The sequence below is a fragment of the Eucyclogobius newberryi genome, unplaced genomic scaffold, assembly GCF_026437365.1.
Source record: "Eucyclogobius newberryi isolate DKJ021-1_F unplaced genomic scaffold, fEucNew1.0.hap1 SCAF_6, whole genome shotgun sequence".
NCBI lineage: Eukaryota > Metazoa > Chordata > Actinopteri > Gobiiformes > Gobiidae > Eucyclogobius > Eucyclogobius newberryi.
The window spans coordinates 42,861,899-42,883,989 of NW_027316278.1; the positions used below are offsets into that span (position 1 = coordinate 42,861,899).

General features: G+C 47.9%; 1 protein-coding gene across 1 annotated transcript in view; it reads left to right on the forward strand.

Annotated features, from left to right (window-relative positions):
- Nucleotides 1–7,210, forward strand: part of tmem175 (transmembrane protein 175) — a 39,795-nt gene extending 32,585 nt beyond the window's left edge. Inside the window, exons 5-8 of the mRNA XM_072433721.1 lie at nt 3,309–3,387; nt 3,473–3,608; nt 6,492–7,065; nt 7,114–7,210. Of these exons, the coding sequence (XP_072289822.1) occupies nt 3,309–3,387; nt 3,473–3,608; nt 6,492–7,065; nt 7,114–7,185 (861 nt within the window). The 3' untranslated portion in view covers nt 7,186–7,210. The remainder of the gene's footprint in view (nt 1–3,308; nt 3,388–3,472; nt 3,609–6,491; nt 7,066–7,113) is intronic.
- The last annotated feature ends 14,881 nt before the right edge of the window (nt 7,211–22,091 follow it).

A 22,091-nucleotide genomic window follows, 5' to 3' on the forward strand; every position in this document is an offset into this window, starting at 1 on the left:
ATCTGTGTGAGGAACAATGACACGCTGAAGATCTGTGTGAGGAACAATGACACGCTGAAGATCTGTGTGAGGAACAATGACACACTGAAGATCTGTGAGGAACAATGACACGCTGAAGATCTGTGTGAGGAACAATGACACACTGAAGATCTGTGTGAGGAACAATGACACGCTGAAGATCTGTGTGAGGAACAATGACACACTGAATATCTGTGAGAGGAACAATGACACGCTGAAGATCTGTGTGAGGAACAATGACACGCTGAAGATCTGTGTGAGGAACAATGACACGCTGAAGATCTGTGTGAGGAACAATGACACGCTGAAGATCTGTGTGAGGAACAATGACACACTGAAGATCTGTGTGAGGAACAATGACACACTGAAGATCTGTGAGGAACAATGACACGCTGAAGATCTGTGAGGAACAATGACACACTGCAGATCTGTGTGATGAACAATGACATACTGAAGATCCGTGTGAGGAACAATGACACACTGCAGATCCGTGTGAGGAACAATGACACTGAAGATATGTGTGAGGAACAATGACACTGAAGATCTATGTGAGGAACAATGACACTGAAGATCTGTGTGAGGAACAATGACACTGAAGATCTGTGTGAGGAACAATGACACACTGCAGATCTGTGTGAGGAACAATGACACACTGCAGATCTGTGTGAGGAACAATGACACACTGCAGATCTGTGTGAGGAACAATGACACACTGAAGATCTGTGAGGAACAATGACACGCTGAAGATCTGTGAGGAACAATGACACGCTGAAGATCTGTGTGAGGAACAATGACACACTGAAGATCTGTGTGAGGAACAATGACACGCTGAAGATCTGTGTGAGGAACAATGACACACTGAAGATCTGTGAGGAACAATGACACACTGCAGATCTGTGAGGAACAATGACACACTGCAGATCTGTGTGAGGAACAATGACACACTGCAGATCTGTGTGAGGAACAATGACACACTGCAGATCTGTGTGAGGAACAATGACACGCTGAAGATCTGTGTGAGGAACAATGACACACTGAAGATCTGTGTGAGGAACAATGACACACTGCAGATCTGTGTGAGGAACAATGACACGCTGAAGATCTGTGTGAGGAACAATGACACGCTGAAGATCTGTGTGAGGAACAATGACACGCTGAAGATCTGTGTGAGGAACAATGATACACTGAAGATTTGTGTGAGGAACAATGACACACTGAAGATCTGTGTGAGGAACAATGACACGCTGAAGATCTGTGAGGAAAAATGACACGCTGAAGATCTGTGAGGAACAATGACACGCTGCAGATCTGTGTGAGGAACAATGACACACTGAAGATCCGTGTGAGGAACAATGACACTGAAGATCTGTGTGAGGAACAATGACACACTGCAGATCTGTGTGAGGAACAATGACACACTGCAGATCTGTGTGAGGAACAATGACACGCTGAAGAGCTGTGTGAGGAACAATGACACACTGAAGATCTGTGAGGAACAATGACACACTGAAGATCTGTGTGAGGAACAATGACACACTGAAGATCTGTGAGGAACAATGACACACTGCAGATCTGTGAGGAACAATGACACACTGAAGATCTGTGAGGAACAATGACACACTGCAGATCTGTGAGGAACAATGACACACTGCAGATCTGTGAGGAACAACGACACACTGAAGATCTGTGAGAGGAACAATGACACACTGAAGATCTGTGTGAGGAACAATGACACACTGAAGATCTGTGTGAAGAACAATGACACACTGACGATCTGTGAGGAACAATGACACACTGCAGATCTGTGAGGAACAATGACACAATGAAGATCTGTGAGGAACAATGACACACTGCAGATCTGTGAGGAACAATGACACACTGAAGATCTGTGAGGAACAATGACACACTGCAGATCTGTGAGGAACAATGACACACTGAATATCTGTGTGAGGAACAATGACACGCTGCAGATCTGTGAGGAACAATGACACACTGAAGATCTGTGTGAGGAACAATGACACACTGAAGATCTGTGAGGAACAATGACACACTGCAGATCTGTGAGGAACAATGACACACTGAAGATCTGTGAGGAACAATGACACACTGCAGATCTGTGAGGAACAACGACACACTGAAGATCTGTGTGAGGAACAATGACACACTGAAGATCTGTGTGAGGAACAATGACACACTGAAGATCTGTGTGAGGAACAATGACACGCTGAGGATCTGTGTGAGGAACAATGACACACTGAAGATCTGTGTGAGGAACAATGACACACTGAAGATCTGTGAGGAACAATCACACACTGCAGATCTGTGAGGAACAATGACACACTGAAGATCTGTGTGAGGAACAATGACACGCTGAGGATCTGTGAGGAACAATGACACGCTGCAGATCTGTGAGGAACAATGACACACTGAAGATCTGTGTGAGGAACAATGACACGCTGAGGATCTGTGAGGAACAATGACACGCTGCAGATCTGTGAGGAACAATGACACGCTGCAGATCTGTGAGGAACAATGACACGCTGAAGATCTGTGAGGAACAATGACACACTGCAGATCTGTGTGAGGAACAATGACACACTGAAGATCTGTGAGGAACAATGACACACTGAAGATCTGTGTGAGGAACAATGACACAGACAGTATATGAAACATTCAAACTATTTGACAAGACAAAGACACAAAAAGCTGAGGACGAGGCAGATCTAGAGATTCATTTGGACATGATGGATTTACAATGAACCATGTTTTGAGAAATGTGTTTTAAAGATGATAAGAGTTTAGCTCTGATGTTTCTACAGTTCAGTCTCCATGGTTACGGGGGAAAACCTCTGGTTTTAAATGTCATATTTAGCTAAAATAGTGATGGGGCAAAATGTAAATATTGGATGAAATCTCAGAAGCAGAAACTAGTTTAGTTACATCAAATGATACTATTGTCCATGACCGATGGTCTTAGGACTATTGTCCATGAGTGATGGTCTTAGGACTATTGTCCATGAGTGATGGTCTTAGGACTATTGTCCATGAGTGATGGTCTTAGGACTATTGTCCATGACCGATGGTCTTAGGACTATTGTCCATGAGTGATGGTCTTAGGACTATTGTCCATGAGTGATGGTCTTAGGACTATTGTCCATGACCGATGGTCTTAGGACTATTGTCCATGAGTGATGGTCTTAGGACTATTGTCCATGACCGATGGTCTTAGGCTCTTTTGGATGTGTTTGGACATACTTCAGGTCTAATCCTGTCTTTTGTCTCCTGTTTAGTCCTATGTCCTTTTGGCTGTTGTGATCTTCTTGCCTTATGTCTCCCGCTGTCTGCAGTGGCTTAGGAGCCGGCTCCTGGGTGAGTGCACATGCCCCTCTTTCCCCACACACTTGACAGGTGTGACAGGTGCTGTGTTGCAGGTGTGACAGGTGCTGTGTTGCAGGGCCCCTGGAGCAGTCCCCTGAGGAGCTGTTGCTGTACTCGTTCCTGCCTCAGGAGCCGGTGAGTAAAGAACGACTTGAGACCTTCAGTGACGGAGTCTACGCCATCGTGGCCACACTGCTCATCCTCGACATCTGGTGAGAGCCTCAATACTAATACTCTGTGGTACACAGTACACATATATATATATATATATATATATATATATATATATATATATATACACACAGTAGTGTAGCGTAATATACTTTGCGTGTGCATACTCGCACGGGCTGCACCAGTATATGTAGGGTATTCTTACTAGTACAAGTACTGTGAGGGATTACACCGACATAGTACAAGTACTGCAATGTTATTCATGTCCTCCCACTTGTGAAGGGGGCGGGGCATTCAAGGTTGATATTGATTAAAAAATTGTTCAAGAATTCAAACATGACACACTGCATAAGTGTGGGTATGTTTGATATCATATTTTCAGAGTAAGTTGGGGCACCAGCCATAGATTAGGCACTTAACAATTCTATAATCAAATATTTAAATTCATTCATGAATGAATTAATTAAAATGTAATTTGCTCGTTCATCTGAAGGTTTGTGAGAACGTAACCGTGACATTGACCTTTTCTGGAAATGAACCAACACTTTACCAAATGTGGTTTATGAAGATTTAATGACCAAATAATTAAACAAATATATGAATTTGGAATATGCAAATGAGTCGATAACAGATGGAGACGCTAGACATGATTGTTCTAGATCTGTCTAGTGTGTTAGAGTTCATTCTAAGATGATATGATCATCCTGTGAAGTGCATTATGGGAACAGAACCAGGAGCTGTGGAGATGGAGGCTGTGTCGCCTTCAGGGGTCACTCAGGGGTCACGCTGCAGCTCAGTCCACACGCTGGCCTGAGCAGGGCTGCTCTGGAGCTCCAGCCTCTCTGTGTCAGGCCAAAGAAGCCCTGGATCAGGTTCAGTGCTCTGCGTTCTCATTGGCTCATCTGAAGAGTCTGTCCTTTGCTTGAGTTTGCATGATGCCGTCTCAATCACGTTTAAAACGGGCACAGAATTCTTAGTTAGAGGAGATAATAGTTAGCGTGTCTCTGGAGCTTAGCTTAGCATCGCTAGGCCAAAGATGCATCATCTCCCAAGGTCCAATCTCATGGACCTCCTCCTCCTGAACGGAACTGACAAACTCCTCTTTCCCTGGTCTTTCTGACTTACCCCTGTGGGGGAGGAGTTTTACTGTGGCACCGTGGCTTCAGCCAATCAGCACACACCCTTTGTGTAGCATTAACCACAATAGTTACAAAGGTAAAATGATCCACAAGACACGTTCTAAAACATGTAGAACACAATAACATGATGTAGAGTAAAGTCTGTGACCAGATGTTACTAAGACCACAAAGTCTTTTTAGTCTTTTATCTTTTGTCTTGGAGAGAAAAAGACAGTTCATTTGAAGCGTCTCTGTCCGTTTGTTCCTTCACTTACTGCTTTAGTCTTCATTGTCCAAACCTTCTTCACCCCTCCTCCCGGGACTTCAGCCCTCCTCCCGGGACTTCAGCCCTCCTCCCGGGACTTCAGCCCTCCTCCCGGGACTTCAGCCCTCCTCCCGGGTCTTCAGCCCTCCTCCCGGGACTTCAGCCCTCCTCCCGGGTCTGCAGCCCTCCTCCCGGGACTTCAGCCCTCCTCCCGGGACTTCAGCCCTCCTCCCGGGTCTTCAGCCCTCCTCCCGGGACTTCAGCCCTCCTCCCGGGTCTGCAGCCCTCCTCCCGGGACTTCAGCCCTCCTCCCGGGACTTCAGCCCTCCTCCCGGGACTTCAGCCCTCCTCCCGGGTCTGCAGCCCTCCTCCCGGGACTTCAGCCCTCCTCCCGGGTCTTCAGCCCTCCTCCCGGGACTTCAGCCCTCCTCCCGGGTCTTCAGCCCTCCTCCCGGGACTTCAGCCCTCCTCCCGGGTCTTCAGCCCTCCTCCCGGGTCTTCACCCCGGGTCTTCAGCCCTGGGTCATGCTTGAAGACATGATTAGGATGCGATTGGGTCAGCTGACATTTCCTGGTATATTTAGATCAAATAAAAGATGTTGTTGCTTTATTAAACAAGAGCAGAGTGTGAAATGGGGATGAGAGAAGGGAGGACATGCAGTCAATCTGGATTCAAACTCACAACACTGCGTCCGGCTGCACTTGGAGCCTGGCACATGTGGTTTGCCTTGACCACTCTACCACCGGCAGCACAGATGCACTGGACCTGTTGTGTGTCCACATAGTGTGTGTTTGTGTGTCCACATAGTGTTTGTGTGTCCACATAGTGTTTGTGTGTCCACATAGTGTTTGTGTGTCCACATAGTGTGTGTTTGTGTGTCCACATAGTGTGTGTTTGTGTGTCCACATAGTGTTTGTGTGTCCACATAGTGTTTGTGTGTCCACATAGTGTTTGTGTGTCCACATAGTGTGTGTTTGTGTGTCCACATAGTGTTTGTGTGTCCACATAGTGTGTGTTTGTGTGTCCACATAGTGTGTTTGTGTGTCCACATAGTGTTTGTGTGTCCACATAGTGTTTGTGTGTCCACATAGTGTGTGTTTGTGTGTCCACATAGTGTGTTTGTGTGTCCACATAGTGTTTGTGTGTCCACATAGTGTGTGTTTGTGTGTCCACATAGTGTGTGTTTGTGTGTCCACATAGTGTGTTTGTGTGTCCACATAGTGTTTGTGTGTCCACATAGTGTGTGTTTGTGTGTCCACATAGTGTGTGTTTGTGTGTCCACATAGTGTGTTTGTGTGTCCACATAGTGTTTGTGTGTCCACATAGTGTGTGTTTGTGTGTCCACATAGTGTGTGTTTGTGTGTCCACATAGTGTGTTTGTGTGTCCACATAGTGTTTGTGTGTCCACATAGTGTGTGTTTGTGTGTCCACATAGTGTGTGTTTGTGTGTCCACATAGTGTGTTTGTGTGTCCACATAGTGTTTGTGTGTCCACATAGTGTGTGTTTGTGTGTCCACATAGTGTGTTTGTGTGTCCACAGTGAGGACAACGTCCCGGAGCCCTCGCTGGTGTCCCAGCGCTTCAATGGGAGCTTGGTGTCGGCTCTGAGCTCATACGGCCCCGAGTACCTGGCTTACTTCGGTTCCTTTGCCACGGTGGGGCTCCTGTGGTTCGTGCACCATTCCCTCTTCCTCCACGTGACCAAAGTGACCCGCCCCATGGGTCTCCTCAACACCTTGTCCCTGGCGTTCGTGGGCGGGCTGCCGCTGGCGTACCAGCTCACGCACCAGTTCCCCCGACACTCGCAGAACGAGCTGGAGGCCGTTCAGATCAGCTGCATCATCATCTTCTTCGCGGGCCTGTTCCAGCTGTGCATCTGGGTGGTGGCGCTGTACGACCAGCACGAGTGTCTGCGCGCCCACGTGCGCTACGGCGGGCGTGGCCACCTGCTGATGCTGGCCAAGCTGTGGCTGTACCCGTGTGTGGCCCTGGGCACCTTCCTGCTCACCTGTGTGCTCAGCCAGTTCAGTGCACCCATCTTTCACCTGATGGAGCTGGCTGTGCCACTGGCCTTCCTGCTGCTGCATCTGCTCCTGCGCCTCCTGCTGGCCCTGGTGCGCCTCCTGCTCCGCCTCCAGCTCCGCCTCCAGCTCCGCCTCCAGCGCCGCCTCCAGCCCCCGTCCAGCTCGTTTGAGGGCGGCTCCACGCTGAGCTACACTGCTGTCCAAACTTAGCCTCACAAGTAGAGCTGCTGTCTGCTAAAGGCCGTTGTTCTTCCCTGTCATGACACAATGTTTGCCTATTTTAATTGTTAATAATAAAGTTGCTTTTGTATTTAACCCATGTGCAGTTTTGTGCAGTTTTGTGCAGCTTGTGCAGTTCTGTGCAGTTCTGTGCAGTTCTGTGCAGCTTGTGCAGCTTGTGCAGTTCTGTGCAGTTCTGTGCAGTTCTGTGCAGCTTGTGCAGCTTGTGCAGCTTGTGCAGTTCTGTGCAGTTCTGTGCAGTTCTGTGCAGCCTGGAGGACTGACTTCTTGTGCGTCTGGAAAGTATTTACCTTTTATTTAAGTTACAACCTTTTTCCAAAATAGATTGAATTTATTATTTCCTCAAAATTCTAAAAACAATATCCCATAATTAATCCTCTGAGGTCTACACACAGTTCCACTACAGACAGTTCCTCTGAGGTCTACAGACAGTTCCACTACAGACAGTTCCTCTGAGGTCTACAGACAGTTCCACTACAGACAGTTCCTCTGAGGTCTACAGACAGTTCCACTACAGACAGTTCCTCTGAGGTCTACAGACAGTTCCACTACAGACAGTTCCTCTGAGGTCTACAGACAGTTCCACTACAGACAGTTCCTCTGAGGTCTACAGACAGTTCCACTACAGACAGTTCCTCTGAGGTCTACACAGTTCCACTACAGACAGTTCCTCTGAGGTCTACACAGTTCCACTACAGACAGTTCCTCTGAGGTCTACACACAGTTCCACTACAGACAGTTCCTCTGAGGTCTACAGACAGTTCCACTACAGACAGTTCCTCTGAGGTCTACACAGTTCCACTACAGACAGTTCCTCTGAGGTCTACACACAGTTCCACTACAGACAGTTCCTCTGAGGTCTACAGACAGTTCCACTACAGACAGTTCCTCTGAGGTCTACAGACAGTTCCACTACAGACAGTTCCTCTGAGGTCTACACACAGTTCCACTACAGACAGTTCCTCTGAGGTCTACAGACAGTTCCACTACAGACAGTTCCTCTGAGGTCTACAGACAGTTCCACTACAGACAATTCCTCTGAGGTCTACACACAGTTCCACTACAGACAGTTCCTCTGAGGTCTACAGACAGTTCCACTACAGACAGTTCCTCTGAGGTCTACACACAGTTCCACTACAGACAGTTCCTCTGAGGTCTACACACAGTTCCACTACAGACAGTTCCTCTGAGGTCTACACACAGTTCCACTACAGACAGTTCCTCTGAGGTCTACAGACAGTTCCACTACAGACAGTTCGTCTGAGGTCTACACACAGTTCCACTACAGACAGTTCCTCTGAGGTCTACAGACAGTTCCACTACAGACAGTTCCTCTGAGATCTACAGACAGTTCCACTACAGACAGTTCCTCTGAGGTCTACAGACAGTTCTACTACAGACAGTTCCTCTGAGGTCTACACAGTTCCTCTACAGACAGTTCCTCTGAGGTCTACAGACAGTTCCACTACAGACAGTTCCTCTGAGGTCTACAGACAGTTCCACTACAGACAGTTCCTCTGAGGTCTACACACAGTTCCACTACAGACAGTTCCTCTGAGGTCTACAGACAGTTCCACTACAGACAGTTCCTCTGAGGTCTTAACAGTTCCACTACAGACAGTTCCTCTGAGGTCTACAGACAGTTCCACTACAGACATTTCCTCTGAGGTCTTCACAGTTCCACTACAGACAGTTCCTCTGAGGTCTACAGACAGTTCCAATACAGACAGTTCCTCTGAGGTCTACACAGTTCCACTACAGACAGTTCCTCTGAGGTCTACAGACAGTTCCACTACAGACAGTTCCTCTGAGGTCTACACAGTTCCACTACAGACAGTTCCTCTGAGGTCTACACAGTTCCACTACAGACAGTTCCTCTGAGGTCTACAGACAGTTCCTCTGAGGTCTACAGACAGTTCCACTACAGACAGTTCCTCTGAGGTCTACAGACAGTTCCTTGACAGACAGTTCCTCTGAGGTCTACAGACTGTTCCTCTACAGACAGTTCCTCTGAGGTCTACAGACAGTTCCTCTACAGACAGTTCCTCTGAGGTCTACAGACAGTTCCACTACGGACAGTTCCTCTGAGGTCTTCACAGTTCCACTACAGATAGTTCCTCTGAGGTCTACACAGTTCCACTACAGACAGTTCCTCTGAGGTCTACACACAGTTCCACTACAGACAGTTCCTCTGAGGTCTACAGACAGTTCCACTACAGACAGTTCCTCTGAGGTCTACACAGTTCCACTACAAACAGTTCCTCTGAGGTCTACAGACAGTTCCACTACAGACAGTTCCTCTGAGGTCTACAGACAGTTCCACTACAGACAGTTCCTCTGAGGTCTACAGACAGTTCCACTACAGACTGTTCCTCTGAGGTCTACACAGTTCCACTACAGACCGTTCCTCTGTGGTCTACAGACAGTTCCACTACAGATATTTCCTCTGAGGTCTACAGACAGTTCCACTACAGACAGTTCCTCTGAGGTCTACACACAGTTCCACTACAGACAGTTCCTCTGAGGTCTACAGACAGTTCCACTATAGACAGTTCCTCTGAGGTCTACAGACAGTTCCACTACAGACAGTTCCTCTGAGGTCTACACACAGTTCCACTACAGACAGTTCCTCTGAGGTCTACACAGTTCCACTACAGACAGTTCCTCTGAGGTCTACAGACAGTTCCTCGACAGACAGTTCCTCTGAGGTCTACAGACAGTTCCACTACAGACAGTTCCTCTGAGGTCTATAGACAGTTCCTTGACAGACAGTTCATCTGAGGTCTACAGACTGTTCCTCTACAGACAGTTCCTCTGAGGTCTACAGACAGTTCCTCTACAGACAGTTCCTCTGAGGTGTACAGACAGTTCCACTACAGACAGTTCATCTGAGGTCTACAGACAGTTCCTTGACAGACAGTTCCTCTGAGGTCTACAGACTGTTCCTCTACAGACAGTTCCTCTGAGGTCTACAGACAGTTCCTCTACAAACAGTTCCTCTGAGGTCTACAGACAGTTCCACTACAGACAGTTCCTCTGAGGTCTACAGACAGTTTCACTACAGACAGTTCCTCTGAGGTCTTCACAGTTCCACTACAGACAGTTCCTCTGAGGTCTACACAGTTCCACTACAGACAGTTCCTCTGAGGTCTACACACAGTTCCACTACAGACAGTTCCTCTGAGGTCTACAGACAGTTCCACTACAGACAGTTCCTCTGAGGTCTACACAGTTCCACTACAGACAGTTCCTCTGATGTCTACAGACAGTTCCACTACAGACAGTTCCTCTGAGGTCTACACAGTTCCACTACAGACAGTTCCTCTGAGGTCTACAGACTGTTCCACTACAGACATTTCCTCTGAGGTCTTCACAGTTCCACTACAGACAGTTCCTCTGAGGTCTACAGACAGTTCCAATACAGACAGTTCCTCTGAGGTCTACACAGTTCCACTACAGACAGTTCCTCTGAGGTCTACAGACAGTTCCACTACAGACAGTTCCTCTGAGGTCTACACAGTTCCACTACAGACAGTTCCTCTGAGGTCTACAGACAGTTCCTCTGAGGTCTACACAGTTCCACTACAGACAGTTCCTCTGAGGTCTACACAGTTCCACTACAGACAGTTCCTCTGAGGTCTACACAGTTCCACTACAGACAGTTCCTCTGAGGTCTACAGACAGTTCCACTACAGACAGTTCCTCTGAGGTCAACAGAGAGTTCCACTACAGACAGTTCCTCTGAGGTCTACAGACAGTCCCACTACAGACAGTTCCTCTGAGGTCTACACAGTTCCACTACAGACAGTTCCTCTGAGGTCTACACAGTTCCACTACAGACAGTTCCTCTGAGGTCTACAGACAGTTCCACTACAGACAGTTCCTCTGAGGTCAACAGACAGTTCCACTACAGACAGTTCCTCTGAGGTCTACAGACAGTTCCACTACAGACAGTTCCTCTGAGGTCTACAGACAGTTCCACTACAGACAGTTCCTCTGAGGTCTACAGACAGTTCCACTACAGACAGTTCCTCTGAGGTCTACACAGTTCCACTACAGACAGTTCCTCTGAGGTCTACAGACAGTTCCACTACAGACAGTTCCTCTGAGGTCTACAGACAGTTCCACTACAGACAGTTCCTCTCAGGTCTACAGACAGTTCCACTACAGACAGTTCCTCTGAGGTCTACACAGTTCCACTACAGACAGTTCCTCTGAGGTCTACAGACAGTTCCTCGACAGACAGTTCCTCTGAGGTCTACAGACAGTTCCACTACAGACAGTTCCTCTGAGGTCTACAGACAGTTCCTTGACAGACAGTTCCTCTGAGGTCTACAGACTGTTCCTCTACAGACAGTTCCTCTGAGGTCTACAGACAGTTCCTCTACAGACAGTTCCTCTGAGGTCTACAGACAGTTCCACTACAGACAGTTCCTCTGAGGTCTTCACAGTTCCACTACAGATAGTTCCTCTGAGGTCTACACAGTTCCACTACAGACAGTTCCTCTGAGGTCTACACACAGTTCCACTACAGACAGTTCCTCTGAGGTCTACAGACAGTTCCACTACAGACAGTTCCTCTGAGGTCTACACAGTTCCACTACAAACAGTTCCTCTGAGGTCTACAGACAGTTCCACTACAGACAGTTCCTCTGAGGTCTACAGACAGTTCCACTACAGACAGTTCCTCTGAGGTCTACAGACAGTTCCACTACAGACTGTTCCTCTGAGGTCTACACAGTTCCACTACAGACAGTTCCTCTGTGGTCTACAGACAGTTCCACTACAGATATTTCCTCTGAGGTCTACAGACAGTTCCACTACAGACAGTTCCTCTGAGGTCTACACACAGTTCCACTACAGACAGTTCCTCTGAGGTCTACAGACAGTTCCACTACAGACAGTTCCTCTGAGGTCTACACAGTTCCACTACAGACAGTTCCTCTGAGGTCTACAGACAGTTCCACTACAGACAGTTCCTCTGAGGTCTACAGACAGTTCCACTACAGACAGTTCCTCTGAGGTCTACAGACAGTTCCACTACAGACAGTTCCTCTGAGGTCTACACACAGTTCCACTACAGACAGTTCCTCTGAGGTCTACAGACAGTTCCACTACAGACAGTTCCTCTGAGGTCTACAGACAGTTCCACTACAGACAGTTCCTCTGAGGTCTACACACAGTTCCACTACAGACAGTTCCTCTGAGGTCTACAGACAGTTCCACTACAGACAGTTCCTCTGAGGTCTACACACAGTTCCACTACAGACAGTTCCTCTGAGGTCTACACACAGTTCCACTACAGACAGTTCCTCTGAGGTCTACACACAGTTCCACTACAGACAGTTCCTCTGAGGTCTACAGACAGTTCCACTACAGACAGTTCGTCTGAGGTCTACACACAGTTCCACTACAGACAGTTCCTCTGAGGTCTACAGACAGTTCCACTACAGACAGTTCCTCTGAGATCTACAGACAGTTCCACTACAGACAGTTCCTCTGAGGTCTACAGACAGTTCTACTACAGACAGTTCCTCTGAGGTCTACACAGTTCCTCTACAGACAGTTCCTCTGAGGTCTACAGACAGTTCCACTACAGACAGTTCCTCTGAGGTCTACAGACAGTTCCACTACAGACAGTTCCTCTGAGGTCTACACACAGTTCCACTACAGACAGTTCCTCTGAGGTCTACAGACAGTTCCACTACAGACAGTTCCTCTGAGGTCTTAACAATTCCACTACAGACAGTTCCTCTGAGGTCTACAGACAGTTCCACTACAGACATTTCCTCTGAGGTCTTCACAGTTCCACTACAGACAGTTCCTCTGAGGTCTACAGACAGTTCCAATACAGACAGTTCCTCTGAGGTCTACACAGTTCCACTACAGACAGTTCCTCTGAGGTCTACAGACAGTTCCACTACAGACAGTTCCTCTGAGGTCTACACAGTTCCACTACAGACAGTTCCTCTGAGGTCTACAGACAGTTCCTCTGAGGTCTACACAGTTCCACTACAGACAGTTCCTCTGAGGTCTACACAGTTCCACTACAGACAGTTCCTCTGAGGTCTACACAGTTCCACTACAGACAGTTCCTCTGAGGTCTACACAGTTCCACTACAGACAGTTCCTCTGAGGTCTACAGACAGTTCCACTACAGACAGTTCCTCTGAGGTCTACAGACAGTTCCACTACAGACAGTTCCTCTGAGGTCTACACAGTTCCACTACAGACAGTTCCTCTGAGGTCTACACAGTTCCACTACAGACAGTTCCTCTGAGGTCTACAGACAGTTCCACTACAGACAGTTCCTCTGAGGTCTACAGACAGTTCCTTGACAGACAGTTCCTCTGAGGTCTACAGACTGTTCCTCTACAGACAGTTCCTCTGAGGTCTACAGACAGTTCCTCTACAGACAGTTCCTCTGAGGTCTACAGACAGTTCCACTACGGACAGTTCCTCTGAGGTCTTCACAGTTCCACTACAGATAGTTCCTCTGAGGTCTACACAGTTCCACTACAGACAGTTCCTCTGAGGTCTACACACAGTTCCACTACAGACAGTTCCTCTGAGGTCTACAGACAGTTCCACTACAGACAGTTCCTCTGAGGTCTACACAGTTCCACTACAAACAGTTCCTCTGAGGTCTACAGACAGTTCCACTACAGACAGTTCCTCTGAGGTCTACAGACAGTTCCACTACAGACAGTTCCTCTGAGGTCTACAGACAGTTCCACTACAGACTGTTCCTCTGAGGTCTACACAGTTCCACTACAGACCGTTCCTCTGTGGTCTACAGACAGTTCCACTACAGATATTTCCTCTGAGGTCTACAGACAGTTCCACTACAGACAGTTCCTCTGAGGTCTACACACAGTTCCACTACAGACAGTTCCTCTGAGGTCTACAGACAGTTCCACTATAGACAGTTCCTCTGAGGTCTACAGACAGTTCCACTACAGACAGTTCCTCTGAGGTCTACACACAGTTCCACTACAGACAGTTCCTCTGAGGTCTACACAGTTCCACTACAGACAGTTCCTCTGAGGTCTACAGACAGTTCCTCGACAGATAGTTCCTCTGAGGTCTACAGACAGTTCCACTACAGACAGTTCCTCTGAGGTCTATAGACAGTTCCTTGACAGACAGTTCATCTGAGGTCTACAGACTGTTCCTCTACAGACAGTTCCTCTGAGGTCTACAGACAGTTCCTCTACAGACAGTTCCTCTGAGGTGTACAGACAGTTCCACTACAGACAGTTCCTCTGAGGTCTACAGACAGTTCCTTGACAGACAGTTCCTCTGAGGTCTACAGACTGTTCCTCTACAGACAGTTCCTCTGAGGTCTACAGACAGTTCCTCTACAAACAGTTCCTCTGAGGTCTACAGACAGTTCCACTACAGACAGTTCCTCTGAGGTCTACAGACAGTTTCACTACAGACAGTTCCTCTGAGGTCTTCACAGTTCCACTACAGACAGCTCCTCTGAGGTCTACACAGTTCCACTACAGACAGTTCCTCTGAGGTCTACACACAGTTCCACTACAGACAGTTCCTCTGAGGTCTACAGACAGTTCCACTACAGACAGTTCCTCTGAGGTCTACACAGTTCCACTACAGACAGTTCCTCTGATGTCTACAGACAGTTCCACTACAGACAGTTCCTCTGAGGTCTACACAGTTCCACTACAGACAGTTCCTCTGAGGTCTACAGACAGTTCCAATACAGACAGTTCCTCTGAGGTCTACACAGTTCCACTACAGACAGTTCCTCTGAGGTCTACAGACAGTTCCACTACAGACAGTTCCTCTGAGGTCTACACAGTTCCACTACAGACAGTTCCTCTGAGGTCTACAGACAGTTCCTCTGAGGTCTACACAGTTCCACTACAGACAGTTCCTCTGAGGTCTACACAGTTCCACTACAGACAGTTCCTCTGAGGTCTACAGACAGTTCCACTACAGACAGTTCCTCTGAGGTCAACAGAGAGTTCCACTACAGACAGTTCCTCTGAGGTCTACAGACAGTCCCACTACAGACAGTTCCTCTGAGGTCTACACAGTTCCACTACAGACAGTTCCTCTGAGGTCTACACAGTTCCACTACAGACAGTTCCTCTGAGGTCTACAGACAGTTCCACTACAGACAGTTCCTCTGAGGTCAACAGACAGTTCCACTACAGACAGTTCCTCTGAGGTCTACAGACAGTTCCACTACAGACAGTTCCTCTGAGGTCTACAGACAGTTCCACTACAGACAGTTCCTCTGAGGTCTACAGACAGTTCCACTACAGACAGTTCCTCAGAGGTCTACACAGTTCCACTACAGACAGTTCCTCTGAGGTCTACAGACAGTTCCACTACAGACAGTTCCTCTGAGGTCTACAGACAGTTCCACTACAGACAGTTCCTCTCAGGTCTACAGACAGTTCCACTACAGACAGTTCCTCTGAGGTCTACACAGTTCCACTACAGACAGTTCCTCTGAGGTCTACAGACAGTTCCTCGACAGACAGTTCCTCTGAGGTCTACAGACAGTTCCACTACAGACAGTTCCTCTGAGGTCTACAGACAGTTCCTTGACAGACAGTTCCTCTGAGGTCTACAGACTGTTCCTCTACAGACAGTTCCTCTGAGGTCTACACACAGTTCCACTACAGACAGTTCCTCTGAGGTCTACAGACAGTTCCACTACAGACAGTTCCTCTGAGGTCTACACAGTTCCACTACAGACAGTTCCTCTGATGTCTACAGACAGTTCCACTACAGACAGTTCCTCTGAGGTCTACACAGTTCCACTACAGACAGTTCCTCTGAGGTCTACAGACAGTTCCAATACAGACAGTTCCTCTGAGGTCTACACAGTTCCACTACAGACAGTTCCTCTGAGGTCTACAGACAGTTCCACTACAGACAGTTCCTCTGAGGTCTACACAGTTCCACTACAGACAGTTCCTCTGAGGTCTACAGACAGTTCCTCTGAGGTCTACACAGTTCCACTACAGACAGTTCCTCTGAGGTCTACACAGTTCCACTACAGACAGTTCCTCTGAGGTCTACAGACAGTTCCACTACAGACAGTTCCTCTGAGGTCAACAGAGAGTTCCACTACAGACAGTTCCTCTGAGGTCTACAGACAGTCCCACTACAGACAGTTCCTCTGAGGTCTACACAGTTCCACTACAGACAGTTCCTCTGAGGTCTACACAGTTCCACTACAGACAGTTCCTCTGAGGTCTACAGACAGTTCCACTACAGACAGTTCCTCTGAGGTCAACAGACAGTTCCACTACAGACAGTTCCTCTGAGGTCTACAGACAGTTCCACTACAGACAGTTCCTCTGAGGTCTACAGACAGTTCCACTACAGACAGTTCCTCTGAGGTCTACAGACAGTTCCACTACAGACAGTTCCTCTGAGGTCTACACAGTTCCACTACAGACAGTTCCTCTGAGGTCTACAGACAGTTCCACTACAGACAGTTCCTCTGAGGTCTACAGACAGTTCCACTACAGACAGTTCCTCTCAGGTCTACAGACAGTTCCACTACAGACAGTTCCTCTGAGGTCTACACAGTTCCACTACAGACAGTTCCTCTGAGGTCTACAGACAGTTCCTCGACAGACAGTTCCTCTGAGGTCTACAGACAGTTCCACTACAGACAGTTCCTCTGAGGTCTACAGACAGTTCCTTGACAGACAGTTCCTCTGAGGTCTACAGACTGTTCCTCTACAGACAGTTCCTCTGAGGTCTACAGACAGTTCCTCTACAGACAGTTCCTCTGAGGTCTACAGACAGTTCCACTACAGACAGTTCCTCTGAGGTCTTCACAGTTCCACTACAGATAGTTCCTCTGAGGTCTACACAGTTCCACTACAGACAGTTCCTCTGAGGTCTACACACAGTTCCACTACAGACAGTTCCTCTGAGGTCTACAGACAGTTCCACTACAGACAGTTCCTCTGAGGTCTACACAGTTCCACTACAAACAGTTCCTCTGAGGTCTACAGACAGTTCCACTACAGACAGTTCCTCTGAGGTCTACAGACAGTTCCACTACAGACAGTTCCTCTGAGGTCTACAGACAGTTCCACTACAGACTGTTCCTCTGAGGTCTACACAGTTCCACTACAGACAGTTCCTCTGTGGTCTACAGACAGTTCCACTACAGATATTTCCTCTGAGGTCTACAGACAGTTCCACTACAGACAGTTCCTCTGAGGTCTACACACAGTTCCACTACAGACAGTTCCTCTGAGGTCTACAGACAGTTCCACTATAGACAGTTCCTCTGAGGTCTACAGACAGTTCAACTACAGACAGTTCCTCTGAGGTCTACACACAGTTCCACTACAGACAGTTCCTCTGAGGTCTACACAGTTCCACTACAGACAGTTCCTCTGAGGTCTACAGACAGTTCCTCGACAGACAGTTCCTCTGAGGTCTACAGACAGTTCCACTACAGACAGTTCCTCTGAGGTCTATAGACAGTTCCTTGACAGACAGTTCATCTGAGGTCTACAGACTGTTCCTCTACAGACAGTTCCTCTGAGGTCTACATACAGTTCCTCTACAGACAGTTCCTCTGAGGTCTACAGACAGTTCCACTACAGACAGTTCCTCTGAGGTCTACAGACAGTTCCTTGACAGACAGTTCCTCTGAGGTCTACAGACTGTTCCTCTACAGACAGTTCCTCTGAGGTCTACAGACAGTTCCTCTACAAACAGTTCCTCTGAGGTCTACAGACAGTTCCACTACAGACAGTTCCTCTGAGGTCTACAGACAGTTCCACTACAGACAGTTCCTCTGAGGTCTTCACAGTTCCACTACAGACAGTTCCTCTGATGTCTACACAGTTCCACTACAGACAGTTCCTCTGAGGTCTACACACAGTTCCACTACAGACAGTTCCTCTGAGGTCTACAGACAGTTCCACTACAGACAGTTCCTCTGAGGTCTACACAGTTCCACTACAGACAGTTCCTCTGATGTCTACAGACAGTTCCACTACAGACAGTTCCTCTGAGGTCTACACAGTTCCACTACAGACAGTTCCTCTGATGTCTACAGACAGTTCCACTACAGACAGTTCCTCTGAGGTCTACACAGTTCCACTACAGACAGTTCCTCTGAGGTCTACAGACAGTTCCACTACAGACAGTTCCTCTGAGGTCTACACAGTTCCACTACAGACAGTTCCTCTGAGGTCTACAGACAGTTCCACTACAGACAGTTCCTCTGAGGTCTACAGACAGTTCCTCTACAGACAGTTCCTCTGAGGTCTACAGACAGTTCCACTACAGACAGTTCCTCAGAGGGATACACAGTTCCACTACAGACAGTTCCTCTGAGGTCTACAGACAGTTCCACTACAGACAGTTCCTCTGAGGTCTACAGACAGTTCCACTACAGACAGTTCCTCTGAGGTCTACACACAGTTCCACTACAGACAGTTCCTCTGAGGTCTACACAGTTCCACTACAGACAGTTTCTCTGAGGTCTACAGACAGTTCCTCTACAGACAGTTCCTCTGAGGTCTACAGACAGTTCCACTACAGACAGTTCCTCTGAGGTCTACAGACAGTTCCTTGACGGACAGTTCCTCTGAGGTCTACAGACTGTTCCTCTACAGACAGTTCCTCTGAGGTCTACAGACAGTTCCTCTACAGACAGTTCCTCTGAGGTCTACAGACAGTTCCACTACAGACAGTTCCTCTGAGGTCTACAGACTGTTCCTCTACAGACAGTTCCTCTGAGGTCTACAGACAGTTCCACTACAGACAGTTCCTCTGAGGTCTACACAGTTCCACTACAGACAGTTCCTCTGAGGTCTACACAGTTCCACTACAGACAGTTCCTCTGAGGTCTACACAGTTCCACTACAGACAGTTCCTCTGAGGTCTACAGACAGTTCCACTACAGACATTTCCTCTGAGGTCTACAGACAGTTCCACTACAGACAGTTCCTCTGAGGTCTACACACAGTTCCACTACAGACAGTTCCTCTGAGGTCCACACAGTTCCACTACAGACAGTTCCTCTGAGGTCTACAGACAGTTCCACTACAGACAGTTCCTCTGAGGTCTACACAGTTCCACTACAGACAGTTCCTCTGAGGTCTACACAGTTCCACTACAGACAGTTCCTCTGAGGTCTACACAGTTCCACTACAGACAGTTCCTCTGAGGTCTACAGACAGTTCCACTACAGACAGTACCTCTGAGGTCTACAGACAGTTCTACTACAGACAGTTCCTCTGAGGTCTACACAGTTCCACTACAGACAGTTCCTCTGAGGTCTACACAGTTCCACTACAGATAGTTCCTCTGAGGTCTACACATTTCCACTACAGACAGTTCCTCTGAGGTCAACACAGTTACACTACAGACAGTTCCTCTGAGGTCTACAGACAGTTCCACTACAGACAGTTCCTCTGAGGTCTACACAGTTCCACTACAGACAGTTCCTCTGAGGTCTACACAGTTCCACTACAGACAGTTCCTCTGAGGTCTACAGACAGTTCCACTACAGACAGTTCCTCTGAGGTCTACAGACAGTTCCACTACAAACATTTCCTCTGAGGTCTACACACAGTTCCACTACAGACAGTTCCTCTGACGTCTACACACAGTTCCACTACAGACAGTTCCTCTGAGGTCTACAGACAGTTCCACTACAGACAGTTCCTCTGAGGTCTACACAGTTCCACTACAGACAGTTCCTCTGAGGTCTACAGACAGTTCCACTACAGACATTTCCTCTGAGGTCTACAGACAGTTCCTCTACAGACAGTTCCTCTGAGGTCTACACAGTTCCACTACAGATAGTTCCTCTGAGGTCTACACAGTTCCACTACAGACAGTTCCTCTGAGGTCTACAGACAGTTCCACTACAGACATTTCCTCTGAGGTCTACAGACAGTTCCACTACAGACAGTTCCTCTGAGGTCTACACACAGTTCCACTACAGACAGTTCCTCTGAGGTCTACACAGTTCCACTACAGACAGTTCCTCTGAGGTCTACACAGTTCCACTACAGACAGTTCCTCTGAGGTCTACAGACAGTTCCACTACAGACAGTACCTCTGAGGTCTACAGACAGTTCTACTACAGACAGTTCCTCTGAGGTCTACACAGTTCCACTACAGACAGTTCCTCTGAGGTCTACACAGTTCCACTACAGACAGTTCCTCTGAGGTCTACACATTTCCACTACAGACAGTTCCTCTGAGGTCAACACAGTTACACTACAGACAGTTCCTCTGATGTCTACAGACAGTTCCACTACAGACAGTTCCTCTGAGGTCTACACAGTTCCACTACAGACAGTTCCTCTGAGGTCTACACAGTTCCACTACAGACAGTTCCTCTGACGTCTACACACAGTTCCACTACAGACAGTTCCTCTGAGGTCTACACAGTTCCACTACAGACAGTTCCTCTGAGGTCTACAGACAGTTCCACTACAGACAGTTCCTCTGAGGTCTACACAGTTCCACTACAGACAGTTCCTCTGAGGTCTACAGACAGTTCCACTACAGACATTTCCTCTGAGGTCTACAGACAGTTCCACTACAGACAGTTCCTCTGAGGTCTACAGACAGTTCCACTACAGACAGTTCCTCTGAGGTCTACACAGTTTCACTACAGATAGTTCCTCTGAGGTCTACAGACAGTTCCACTACAGACAGTTCCTCTGAGGTCTACAGACAGTTCCACTACAGACAGTTCCTCTGAGTTCAACAGACAGTTCCACTACAGACAGTTCCTCTGAGGTCTACACACAGTTCCACTACAGACAGTTCTTCTGAGGGTCTACAGACAGTTCCTCTGAGGTCTACGGACAGCTCCTCTAAGGTCTACAGTTCCTCTGAGGTCTACACAGTTCCACTACAGACAGTTCCTCTGAGGTCTACAGACTGTTCCTCTACAGACAGTTCCTCTGAGGTCTACAGACAGTTCCACTACAGACAGTTCCTCTGAGGTCTACACAGTTCCACTACAGACAGTTCCTCTGAGGTCTACACAGTTCCACTACAGACAGTTCCTCTGAGGTCTACACAGTTCCACTACAGACAGTTCCTCTGAGGTCTACATACAGTTCCACTACAGACATTTCCTCTGAGGTCTACAGACAGTTCCACTACAGACAGTTCCTCTGAGGTCTACACACAGTTCCACTACAGACAGTTCCTCTGAGGTCCACACAGTTCCACTACAGACAGTTCCTCTGAGGTCTACAGACAGTTCCACTACAGACAGTTCCTCTGAGGTCTACACAGTTCCACTACAGACAGTTCCTCTGAGGTCTACACAGTTCCACTACAGACAGTTCCTCTGAGGTCTACACAGTTCCACTACAGACAGTTCCTCTGAGGTCTACAGACAGTTCCACTACAGACAGTACCTCTGAGGTCTACAGACAGTTCTACTACAGACAGTTCCTCTGAGGTCTACACAGTTCCACTACAGACAGTTCCTCTGAGGTCTACACAGTTCAACTACAGATAGTTCCTCTGAGGTCTACACATTTCCACTACAGACAGTTCCTCTGAGGTCAACACAGTTACACTACAGACAGTTCCTCTGAGGTCTACAGACAGTTCCACTACAGACAGTTCCTCTGAGGTCTACACAGTTCCACTACAGACAGTTCCTCTGAGGTCTACACAGTTCCACTACAGACAGTTCCTCTGAGGTCTACAGACAGTTCCACTACAGACAGTTCCTCTGAGGTCTACAGACAGTTCCACTACAAACATTTCCTCTGAGGTCTACACACAGTTCCACTACAGACAGTTCCTCTGACGTCTACACACAGTTCCACTACAGACAGTTCCTCTGAGGTCTACAGACAGTTCCACTACAGACAGTT